General features: G+C 49.4%; 1 protein-coding gene across 3 annotated transcripts in view; it reads left to right on the forward strand.

The window, feature by feature from the left end:
* Afap1 (actin filament associated protein 1) overlaps positions 1-11912 on the forward strand; it is a 119771-nt gene that overhangs the window by 72530 nt on the left and 35329 nt on the right. For all 3 annotated transcript variants that reach the window (XM_005365934.2, XM_026788657.1, XM_005365935.2), the window contains exons 7-9: positions 2240-2341; positions 2880-2961; positions 9063-9212. In XM_005365934.2, the coding sequence (XP_005365991.1) occupies positions 2240-2341; positions 2880-2961; positions 9063-9212 (334 nt within the window). The remainder of the gene's footprint in view (positions 1-2239; positions 2342-2879; positions 2962-9062; positions 9213-11912) is intronic.

The raw sequence follows: 11912 nt of genomic DNA on the forward strand, positions 1-11912 counted from the left end.
CGCTGTCACCCTGCAGCCTTGCTGTCACTGTAGCCTCGCTGTCACCTGTGCTGTCACTGCAGCCTCGCTGTCACCCCGCAGCCTCGCTGTCACCCCACAGCCTCGCTGTCACCCCGCAGCCTCGCTGTCACCCCGCAGCCTCGCTGTCACCTGTGCTGTCACTGCCCTTCCCTCATCTCAGTTCTTTCACGGTGCTCGCCCATGTTCCCTGTACGGGTTTTTCTTTTTCTCCTGTGTAATGCTCCTTCCTTCATTGTCTGTGGGACTTGGTCTGTAATGTCTTTATTTCTGATAAAAGCCACTCAGGGCAGGAAGGACTTATTTTAGCTTCCAGGTTCATCATTGCAGGGAAGTCGAGGCAACCTGAAGTAAATGCTCACATCACCCCCACAGCAGTGTAAAGGAATGGCTGCTGCTCACTGTGCTCAGGCCCCTTTCGTTACTTACAAAGTCCAGGACCCAAATTTAAGGAATAGTGCCACCCACAATGGGTGGAGCACCCCACTTCAGTGAATGGAATGGGAACAATCTGCCTAGACAGGCTCCCCTGATCTAGACAATCCCTCCATAAGATTCCATCGCCAGCAACTCTACCTTGTGTCAAACTGACAGTTTAAAGTAGCATCTCAGGGGTTTAGTCCATAACAAGATACTTGCAATTCATAAACAGGAATTTATCTGTTATAGTTGCAGGGGTGGGAAGTCCATGATCCAGGTGCTGGGAAACTGGGGGACCAGAGAGGTTGTGTGCTCTGCTTCATAGATGGTTCTTAGTTGCTGTGTCCTATTGCAAAGGCTTGGACGCTCTTCTCTGAGGCCTTAGGCCTTCACAGTCCTGACCCTGCTGCCTTCCAAAACCTCCTCCATTCCAGGCTGCTGCTGTGGGGTTTAATCTTCAACATGAATTTGGAAGAATGGAAGCATCTAGAACATTAACGCTCCTTTGAGGAGGCTGTTCAGGCTCAGAACAGTTCACTATTGTGCCAAGGTGAAAGCCAGGCAGCAGAGTCGTTCACGCGGCTCTGGAGCCCTTTGTCCTCCCATGGCGGTCCTTTCATCTCTCCTCCCACTGATCAAGTTCAGCCTCCTCCCCAGGCCTGAAGGGGGCATGCCCTGGACCCCTGTATCCACCACCCATTTTTTACCACTGTCTCCTCCCCAGGCCCGAAGGGGGCTCCTTAAACACCTGTCCCCTCCTGCAGGGCCTCTGCACCCAGGAGCTCTCCTGTCAGCTCACATGGCCAAAGCCTTGTGATACTCAGCTTATAGTGTAGTAACGAAGAGCAGCGGGCTGCTTCGCACCACCTGGCTAGCTTTACCCGAAATAATAACAAGAAACTGTATTCATTTAAACACTGCCTGGCCCATTAGTTCTAACCTCTTATTGGCTAGCTTTTACATATTGATTCAACCCATTTCTAATAATCTGTATTGCCACTTGACTGTGGCTTACCGGGATGAGTCTAACTGGCATCCCTCTCAGAGAGGAGAGCCATGGTGTCTCCCTCACTGCCTTCTTCCTCCCAGAATTCTGTTCTGTCTACTCCATCCACCTAAGGGCTGGCCTATGAAAATGCCAAGGTGGCTTTTTTATTCAACCAATGAAAGCAACACATAGACAGAAGACACTCCTACATCATTACAGCTTGTATGTCATCCTGGGATGGTCCCCAAATCCTCTTGCTCTAAGGTAGCCAACACCTTCTCGTGAAAGGATCATGCTTTGTTCTTTCTTTAGTTTGTTGGATATACTCTTCTTTTTAAAAAAAATTGTTTTTATTTTTAATTATGTGTATATGAGTGTAGGCGCTGGAGAAGGTCAGAAGGTGTCAAATCCCCTGCAGCTGGAATTACAAGTAGTTGTGGATTGCCTGGCAGGTGCAAGGACCCAAACCCAACTCCTCTTCAGGAGCAGTACATATTCTTAAATGCTGAGGACCTTTCCAGCCCCTCACTTTTGACCCTCAGTGCTTATGATGACATCTCAGTGCTGTGGGAGGGGCCTTCCAGAGAGAACCTGGAGTATATTTTCCTTCCATTTCCCAGTTAGTGTCGTGCCAGGACTGGATGGGTGATTTGGGGAGCAAATGCATAAATCAATGGACAAATTCCAGAGTTCAAACACCAGGTGCTGTTGAACTGTTGAACCCTCAAGTTCCCCAGCCACACTGTAGGCCTCTGCCTGCCCACACAGGACTCACTTGGGTCCCCTTGCTCACACTGTGTCCCACTCCCACAGGTGATCAAAGAAGCCTACAGTGGCTGCAGTGGCCCTGTGGATCCAGAGTGCTCTCCACCACCCAGCACCAGTGCCCCTGTGAACAAGGCTGAACTGGAGAAGGTGAGAGATGTCAGCTTTCAGGAAGCTTTTGGTTTTGTTAGTGGTTTTTATTTTCTGTGTATGTGAATTGTATGTATTTATGAGGAGTTAGTGAGACGTCTCAATACATATGTGCAGTGTATTGGTTAGCCAGGATATCCCTTGTGTCTGCCCCCTCAGACTGCAACCCTTTCATTCATAATTGCTAGTTTTAATAGCATTCTACAAGAACTGTGGCACTTCAGTGGGCATGTCTGTAATTCTGCTCTGGACTGAGCGGGAATCATCTCACAGACTCTGTGGCTTGTTGTATTACCAATGAAGGATGAAGATGTGGACTTAAAGGAGTGAATGCTGGTTCATCCATTGCTCTTAAATGAGGTCCGGATGCAGTGTGCCCAATTGTAGCACTCAGTAGGTCTGTGCTGGTGTGCTGTCTACAGTGTTGAGAATTTGGTCCATGTGTCCGTTAACGTTTGAGATAATGTTCACTTTCCACCATACCTCACCAGGTGTGCATGACCATGGTGGAAATAACGCTATCCTTGTGTCCTTATAGAAATTGTCTTCAGAGAGGCCCAGCTCCGATGGAGAAGGTATCGTGGAAAATGGAGTCACCACATGCAATGGAAAAGAGCAAGGTGAGATTCTAACGCATGTGCCAAGAATATCTGAGCTCCAAAAGTGTGACTGTGTGGGAAGTCTTTGTGCTTCAGCCATGCAGACATCACACCCTCTGTTCCCAAGAACACAAGGGAGGACTTTTGATTTGCAACAGTCCAGAGCCTTTCTCTCTCATCCTACCTGTATCTAAATTATTGTCAAGCCATGGGAAATACATATACCACAGAATTCACAATTTTCCAACATTTTAAAGTTTCCTGTGGTCATTAAACATACACAGAGTACTGTGTAGCCATCACCTGTGTCCATCTCTGGAAATTTCTGTCTTCACAAATAAAAACCTTGTTTGCATTAAACCCAAGTCCCTCACCTCTTCCCCAGTTCCAGCAATCATCATTCAACTTTCCATCTCTGTGGATTCCACACACTGGGGGTCTCATGCGAGTGGAATCCTGTGGTACCTACCCTTTTACAACTGCCTTATTTCACCCAGATGATGTCTTCAAGGTTTGTCTATATTGTATTATAGCGAGAGTCTTTCCTTCCTTTTCAAGGCTGAATAATATTCCATTATGTGGACTGCATCTTGCTGTCCACCGGTGGTACTTGTGTTGCTTCTGACCCTCAGCTACTGAGAACAGAACTGCTGTGAACATGGATGTGCAGGGGGTAAAGTCTCTTGTTTTTAATGGACTTTTGAGCAATACAGATGACTTTCAGTAAAGCACACCAGCTTTGACTTAACCATTCTTGGGATTGCTATAGCAAGTAACATAGTCAAGAGAGCATTTCTGTCACCCCGGTGTTCCTTTGCACTCTCTCTGTCGTCTCTGCCTCCTCCTACCCTGTTTCCTGCTTTCACTTGGGGTCAGGGTGTATCTTTGGGGTCTCTTTCCCATATCTTAGTGTGAGAGCTGCTGCACAGCGTTCCCTGTGGAAGTGAACACTGCTAAGAACATACAGTGACTTGCGGGATATACTGTCTCCCAGGTGGAACATACAGAACTGTATGGTGGAGTGCAAATTCTAATTGGTCTTAAAAATAAAAATCTGGAGTCAGATATTGGGGGTAAAACTGAAAGATCAGAGAAGCAGAGCAGCCAGCCACTAGTTCTTACCTCTATGGAATCCTCAGAAGACCAAACAGGGAATCCTGTCTCTATAAGTTACCCAGCTGGATGCTCTGAGCTCCTGTGTCCTCCCACCTTATCATCCTCTTTCCGCTCAGCCGTGTGGCTCCTGTCTCTGCCTCCCTAGTGCTGGGATCAAACACATGAGCTCTGTTTCCCTTTTAGACTGATTCAATCTCATGAAGCCCAGGGTGGTCTTGAACTCACAGAGATCTGTCTGCTTCTGCCTCCACGGTGCTGGGATTAAAGGTGTGTGCCACCACTGCCTGGCTAACTCATGTGGCTAGCTCCACACTCTGATCTTCAGGCAAGCTTTATCTGTTAAAGCACGAACAAAATATGAGCACAGTGAAAATGTTCTGACTTTCAGGTAGAACATATGGGGACGGTGGGACTGTGAGGATGTTCTGACTCCCAGGTAGAACATATGGGGACGGTGGGACTGTGAGGATGTTCTGACTCCCGGGCAGGATTTATGGGGATGGTGGGACTGTGAGGATGTTCTGACTCCCGGGCAGGATTTATGGGGACGGTGGGACTGTGAGGATGTTCTGACTCCCGGGCAGGATTTATGGGGACTGTGGGGTATTCTGGCTCCACACGGGCATGGCATGCGGGGACAGTGAGAACATTCTGACTCCCGGGTAGGACTCTGTGCGGACATGTAAATCCATGTCTCCCAAGAACCTGTCTAGAAGTGGGGCTGCGATCCCACATTCTCCTGGGATCGCTGTCCCTCCTGAGATTGCCTGCAGCCTTTCTCTGGTACAGCAGATGGTGGTGTGCAGCTGTGGCCTCCCCAGCGGTGAGCAGCCTAATGTTCTCGTGCATCTCTCTGGTGTGATGTCGCCTCGGATCCTTTGCCCATATTCCTATGGGGTTGTCTGCTCTTGAGCTTCTGGAGGCTCTGCACATGCTCTTCCTGCAAGTCATTTATGAAATATCTGTTTCCTAAAGGTTGTCCCCCATCTGCATGGCTGGACATTTTGTTCCTGAGTATGTGCTGAAACGATGGGTGCGACTTGAGGGTCTGTTGGGGGATCCAGACCTCTGTGGACCTGAGACCTTGCTCAGGGTGCCTGGGCTCTCCTCCGTGTGGCTCCTCGAGGAGGGCTCCTACCTGGGAATGAATCATGTGCCGCGCCAGCAATGTCCCAGCTCTGAGAACTCGGGAGCCCAGACAGTGACAGTTCACTCCGGAAGGTCACACTGTCTGTTTCTTCATTGTGGTTTTCCAATGCAGTCTGGTCCGGATGTAATTTTAGTCCTACCCTCTAAGAGCTAGTACCAGTTATGTTATATGTAATGAAGACCTCAGTGTGGGAAGCTATCTTTAACTTCTCCCAGAGGTAGGATACTCAGTGGCTCCTGCTTTGCTCTTTGGCTCCTTTCTTTCTTTTTGGCTCTAATTTTTGTTGTTGTTGGGAGATGGTCTCTTTGTCTCTTTGTCCAGGCTAATCTCTGCCTCATGGACTCAAACAGTCTTCCGGCCGCAGCCTCCCAAGCTGGGCCGTCAGAGGTGCCATACACCAGTTACTGTTTCACTGCCGAGGTGCAGCAGCTCAGCCAATAGGTCAGTTTTCTTGCTTCATGTCCCCCAGTCCCTATGAACCTGTGTGACTAGGGTCTATGGAGTAATGTGTCTGTTGGCTGTTCGTGTAGGTTTTGTATCTGTCCCTAGGAATCTCCTGTTCACTCTTTAAAAAGAAAATGATTTATTATTTATGTGAGAGAATATGCACATGTGCATGCAGGCGCCCTTGGAGGCCAGAAGATGCCTTTGAGTCTCTGGAGTTAGAGGTGAGGCACCCGACGTCAGTGCTAGGATTCAAACTTAGGTCCTCTGTGAGAGAAGTACACACTCTCAACTGCCACACAGTCTCTCCAGCCCCCCTTGTCCTCAGCTTTCTGTGTTTGGGAATTGGCCGGATGACCTGACTCAAACATCTTCCTCTTGTTTGACCCTATGCTTTGCATATTATAGTTGCTTGTCAGAGAACTTCATGGTCCAGATGCACCCTAAGCCCCCCTTACCCTTGTTCTTGATCCTTACTATTCTCTATTTTGCATTGGGAAAATGTGAGTCAAGCTTTCTTTAGCTTGTCCCCTTTGTGATGGATCTTGTGGTGGTCACGGAGAGGAAGCCCGAGCTCCTCCATGCTGTCTACACACTGTGGTAGCAATCAAAGCAACAACTCTGCTCCCATTTCTTCATTCTAGATGAACACTGACTATCCTATAGCAGATGTGGGGGAAATGATCAAAGTCCTAGACTAGGCTGCCCACACCCAATGCTGTGTCCTTTGAGACACAGTCCTCAACGGGGTATCTGTGGGTGGACCTGTTGAACCAGGGGTCTGATGATGTCACCTCTCCCTCCCCTACTTCCCTTAGACTAGACAGAAAATAATTTCATTTCCATCTCTGTAGGAGAAAGTGGGCTGCCTAGATTTGTGGCATTTACACACTGAGCGATTAATGTTCTCTTTCTGTCTTCTGTCACTAGGGTCTTGGTCATCTATGCTCTTTGAGCCCTTCCACTGTTCTGCCAAGGAACCTCACTGTGTTGAGAGTTCTCTATTGACTTTTGAATGTGGTAATATGTTAAATGCTGCCCCTTACCCCACTGAATAGCCACAAAGTGTCCATGGTGGCTTTTCTGTCATGTCTCTAAAAGGGACCTTTTTTCCAAGGATGACCTAGGATGTGATCATTCTCTGCCTTAGGGGTTGGAGTCCAGCAAGCACTTTGCTGGCAGGAGCTGGTCTCAGTTATGTTGAGTCTCTCTGAGTCCTGTTGCCTGAGTAGGAAGGTTACCTCAGGGTAGAGCCTTGGGAAGAGTGTCTCTGGTCTCCTCACTTCCCCCTTGCCTGGGAGTAGGACACAGTGAAGCTCATCTACAGGTTCCTGGAAAGCCACTGATGGAGCCCAACACTGTCACTTCCACACCCTGTGGCTTGGGTGGGCTGAAGTAGAAATGACCCAGATCTCTGCCCTGGGTTGCTGTCTGGTAGAGTAGGAAGCGCTGGGTCTTCCCACCAAGGCTTTGGATAGGTTCTCAGTACTCTGTAAGTAATTGCATGTAAGAGCATGGAAAAGGGGGTGCATGGACCCTTCACTTCGCCCAAGATCTCAGGAGACCTTAATCTGTTTTAAAATGTCTATTTGTAAGAACACATACTGCAGGCTAGGGTTTTGCAGAGGCTCGGGATCAAGGCCAGAGTCAGGGTAGGTCCATGGGGACCTTTCTTCCTGGCTCGTGTCTTCAGGTATTCTGTGAAGTCTATAAAAGGACACTACTTTGGGGATCAGTCATTCACACCATGTGACCTCATCTAACCTTCTTTCTTAGGACTCCCATATCTAAATACTCTTGGAGTCAGAATTATGGGGCCATGGCAGGGACATTCAGTATAGAATGATGTTTGTCCCCAAATTCTTCATGGCCTCATCTTATAGACAGTATCGCAGCTTTTTCCTTAGACACTGCTACTTGCCTTCACACCAGAGAAGAGGCAGGGATTCACCCACTGGTCTTAGGGGAGGGAGGCAGTGAAGCTGGAAAGGAGGACTGCTTCCTCCTCTGCACCAGAGGGATGGGGAGGGATGCTTGCGAGTGAGCACACTTGTTTAGAGGAGGAGTTGGAATTATTCCATAGCGTATCGCACGTCTCTGGATGTTCTGTGTCTGAAATGATTCCGTGTGATATGCTGGGGTTCAGTCATTCTTGGAAAAGGAGAATACTTATCCATCGTTTTCTAAAAGGGTTTGTGCTGCTTAAGAGGTTGCCACAAACAGTTGAAGGGTTGTACTAGGGGTGTGTAGGGAGTGAAGTGATGCTGTATTGGTCTTGATGCAGAACTGCACCCCAGGGAGGCTGTGTCCCAGTGGAGGAGACCCCTGGGAAAGAGGCTTGCACCTTGACTCTAGCACATGGCACCCATACGAGATTAGATGGGCTGACAAGCCTTTGCTCAGAGCTGCTCTTGAGTAGAAGGAGCCGGTCCCTCAACTCTGAGCGTGTTCTTCCACATCCATTTTTATTTCTTTGAGCCACGTCCCTGGGATTCAGCTGGATTTGTGTCTGAGGGTGGGAAAGGGCTGTCCACATGGCTGAGTAGGAGCAGATATGGGACACCAGTTGGCAGTCAGCTTCCCTGGGGTGGAGAGATGAGAATTGCCCTGTGTTAGAACTTGGAGCCATTGTCAGCTGCATGGCCTCTGCCCCAAGATGATGCATGTGGAAGCCGGGATTTCCAGGTCTTCTGGTTTTGCTGGGGAAGTCAAAAATTCTTTTTGTACAAAATGTTTCTAGATTTACTTATTGATAGGTGTTAGCCATCACTGCCCTGGTCAAATGAGAGATGAGGGTCTGAAAAGTAGACCTCTAGTCTGAGAGTTCTGGACACGGAAGCTCAGAGAAGTGTCTAAAATAGACAAGAGAGACCCCTAATGAGGACCCACTTTTCCCTTCCCTCCTTGGAGACCTGCCCCTTGTCAGCCAGGTCACTGCTGAAATGACACCAGCTTCCCTTGGTTTCTTGGGCCACGCCATCTTTCCCACACTGACAGTGTGTGTCAGCCTATCTTCCTGCCTGGCCATTGCTCCCTCTGGGACAGACAGAACTCATTCCCTATGTCTGAGCAGTCAGCCAAAAGTCTGCCCTGGGCAGGCTCTGTCTGACCACGCAGCCATTCTCCCAGTCATTCCCATCTCCACGTGGTTCTTGCCATTATTTGCCATCCTTTGTTGCCTTCAGTACATCACGTGTGTCTGATAATGCACACATGTCTGTGTGCACATATGTACATACCTGATCCTCCCTGGAGTTCCAGGCTTCCTGAGTGACCCCAGCATCTGAACCCCCAGCATCACAGATGCTCGTGCACGATTAGTAACAGTTTGCGGGGAAGAAATGCCTTGGTGGTTAAGGCTGTGATTTTCCCACGGCATATGAATGGTTAAGACACATTTTTGTGTTGACAGTGAAGAGGAAGAAAACCTCCAAGTCAGATGCCAAGGGGACTGTGTCCAAGGTCACTGGGAAGAAAATCACCAAAATCATCGGTCTGGGGAAGAAGAAGCCATCCACAGATGAGCAGACCTCATCAGCGGAGGAAGACGTGCCCACCTGTGGTAAGACCCCGCCATGTGCTAGCAGCAAAGCAGCAGCAGACTCTCCCTGGGTGTGCTCTGGGGCCCTCTGAATTACAGAAAGCACTTTCGGTTTTTAGTAGTGGAAGCATCTTCAGGGGTTTGCGATGCTCTCCCCGTTCTTTCAAGGTTAAAAACTACATTCTCTGTTGTATGATAACACCTTCCCCGGTTCCACTCCAGTGTTTCCAGACTAGGACACAGGCACAAGGCAGGCTGAGTCTCCTTCACTCAGACTTACATTGCAGATCCGGAGAAGGCTGTCCATCCCACGGTCTGTCTTCCATCCGTTTGTGGGGGTGGGGAGAGCTGCTTTGTCAGGGATTCGGTAAAACATGCGATGTACAGCAGCAACCAAGCCAGACCTGCCCACCATGGCCTCTGGGCCAGGAGCTAAAGAGAGGAACCAAACAGGGAAGCAAACCAGAAGAATGTTTGTGTAGCAGCCAGTGGTGGCTGCCTGGGGAAAGCACTGGGGTGGTGGGTGCCATCTGTCAAAGCACCTAAGACAGGCTGTGGCCAGGCCATCGAGTACAGCCTCCATGAGAGCAGAAGCAACATCACTGTAATGGCCCCAGCCACCACATTGAGGAGAACTGTGGAGTTCCTTCAAGGAGGAAAACTTCATAAGTGCAAAGAGAGGTGTTTGCCTTTTGATTTTGTTTTGATTTACAGTACTAGAGATGTTCTAGGCTAGTGTTCTACCATTAGGTCCTTTCCTTTCTTTAGAAGAAAGAGATCTTGGCATGGGGTACATTCCTATTATCCTAGTACCAGGGAGGCAGAAGCATACAGGTTGCTGCCAGTAAGGCTGTAGAGTGAGCACTAACCAGCCAGGGCTATATGGCAAGACCCTCTATCAGAAAAACAAAAGTAAACACAAGAATGGGGTGGAACTGTCCTTGTGTATTCCTGTTGCAGACTCCACTTCCCATCTGCATTTGCGTAATTCCTTCATGCAAAGTCACTCTGTTTACAGTCCTGTCTGTACCCATTGAGCACCCTCCTTGGGACAGAATCAGGAAACAATCATAGCCTCTGTAGGTCCCAGGAGCCCGGGGCACCCCAGATTCCTAGATTGTCTCTCATCAAATGCTGTTGTGGACGGGAGGACAGAATCAGGGCAGCTGGTGATGATAGCTTTCACATCACATTCCCTTCCATGAGGAGAGAATTTGGCTTCAGTAAAGTTAACTGGACAGGACAGTGACAGAGTGGGGAGGGTCTGGGGACACTGCCACACTGCTTCTGACCAGCCTCCATCTTCCTGGGGCTCCTGGGGACATAGTCTTGCTCCCTGCTTTTGTTATCAGCTCTTGTGATGAGCGAAGTCAGGAGTTAAAGTGAATTTTGCTTCTGTTTTTTTTTTTTTTCAACTACTAAGTAGAGGAAATAGAAATTATTTTTTTTGAGACCTGGTCACGTCATGTAATCCAGGCTGGCCTTGAACTCACAGAGATCTGCCTGTCTCCCTCTCCTGAGTTCTGGGATTAAAGGCCTGACTAGAGGTAAAGATGCCTTTAGGAGGAATGGTTGTCATTAACAAGGCACGCAAGTGAGGCTGTGGATCCTCCTCTTGTAAGAGAACACTGAGGCTCAGAGAGAGGCATGACTTGATGAAAACAGAATGGGTGACCTCCACCCCCAGAAACCCTTCCTGACTTGCTGTCACTCACGTCCTATCAGAAGAGCACAGCCTTGCAGGCCTCCCCAGAAGCCGCTCTGTTGCCACTGCTGCTGTTACCTCATCTCTATGCTGGTCACTTTCTCCAGAGTCTGGGTGATCCTGCCCTCAGGGGCCCGAGGCATCTGCCGCACACAGCTCTGGCCTCTGCCACACAACTCTAAAATTGCCAAGCAGCTCTTTGCCAGATCAGGGGAAGTGTCTCTAGGGGAACAGGGAACAATGGCCATTTTCAGCCCCTTGGTGCAGCTGCAGGGCTCTGGGCAGAGGAAAGGTGCTGGACTCAGGCCCAGAGGACTGACCCTGCCAAGCTGAACCCCTGCAGCTGCTGGGAGACAGCGCTAAGCTGATGGGCCAGGAGGGCAGAGCAGCTGAGCAGGCAGAAAAAATTCCCTGGAGTTACTGGGTCGAGCTCGGTGCTTGTCTGTACACTGATTGCAGTTGATATGGTGGGTGGGGTGCTGTGGCCTTCTGGGTGCTCTTGCAGGGTTTTCATGGACTGGGGAGCAGACCTGCAGATGCAGCTGGGCTACCCCAGGTTCTGCCTCTGTCCTCCTGAGAGGCCTTTGAAGGATGCATTAGTGTTGGTCTGGGCAGCTCTTCCCATAGCCCTCCAGGTAGTGTACCCTAGACATGCACCAAGACTCCACACCAAAGTGCTTTTCATCAGGCCATCCATGGGCTGATGTAGTTCTGGGGTTCTTGTTCTTTTATAAGCCAAGCTGTGAGACCTGGAAGTGTGAGCTCCTTCAAGTTCTCCTCCTTTCTGTCAACCCAGCACAGGCACCTGACACTAGTCACACCATTCTGGGCACAAACATAGAGACTTTCTCTTGCTACCTCCCTGGGATCTTAGTCTTGTCCAAGCCTCCCACTGCATTACTAGATTCAGACACTGCTCTGCTGTGTCCCCATCACCCAGCATGGGGCCCAGCACATGGTAGTAAAGCCATTGCTTTGGAAATTCGGGCTGTTTGCCTGGGACGTGGGCTCCAGCA

This window comes from Microtus ochrogaster, unplaced genomic scaffold, assembly GCF_000317375.1.
Source record: "Microtus ochrogaster isolate Prairie Vole_2 unplaced genomic scaffold, MicOch1.0 UNK5, whole genome shotgun sequence".
Lineage (NCBI taxonomy): Eukaryota > Metazoa > Chordata > Mammalia > Rodentia > Cricetidae > Microtus > Microtus ochrogaster.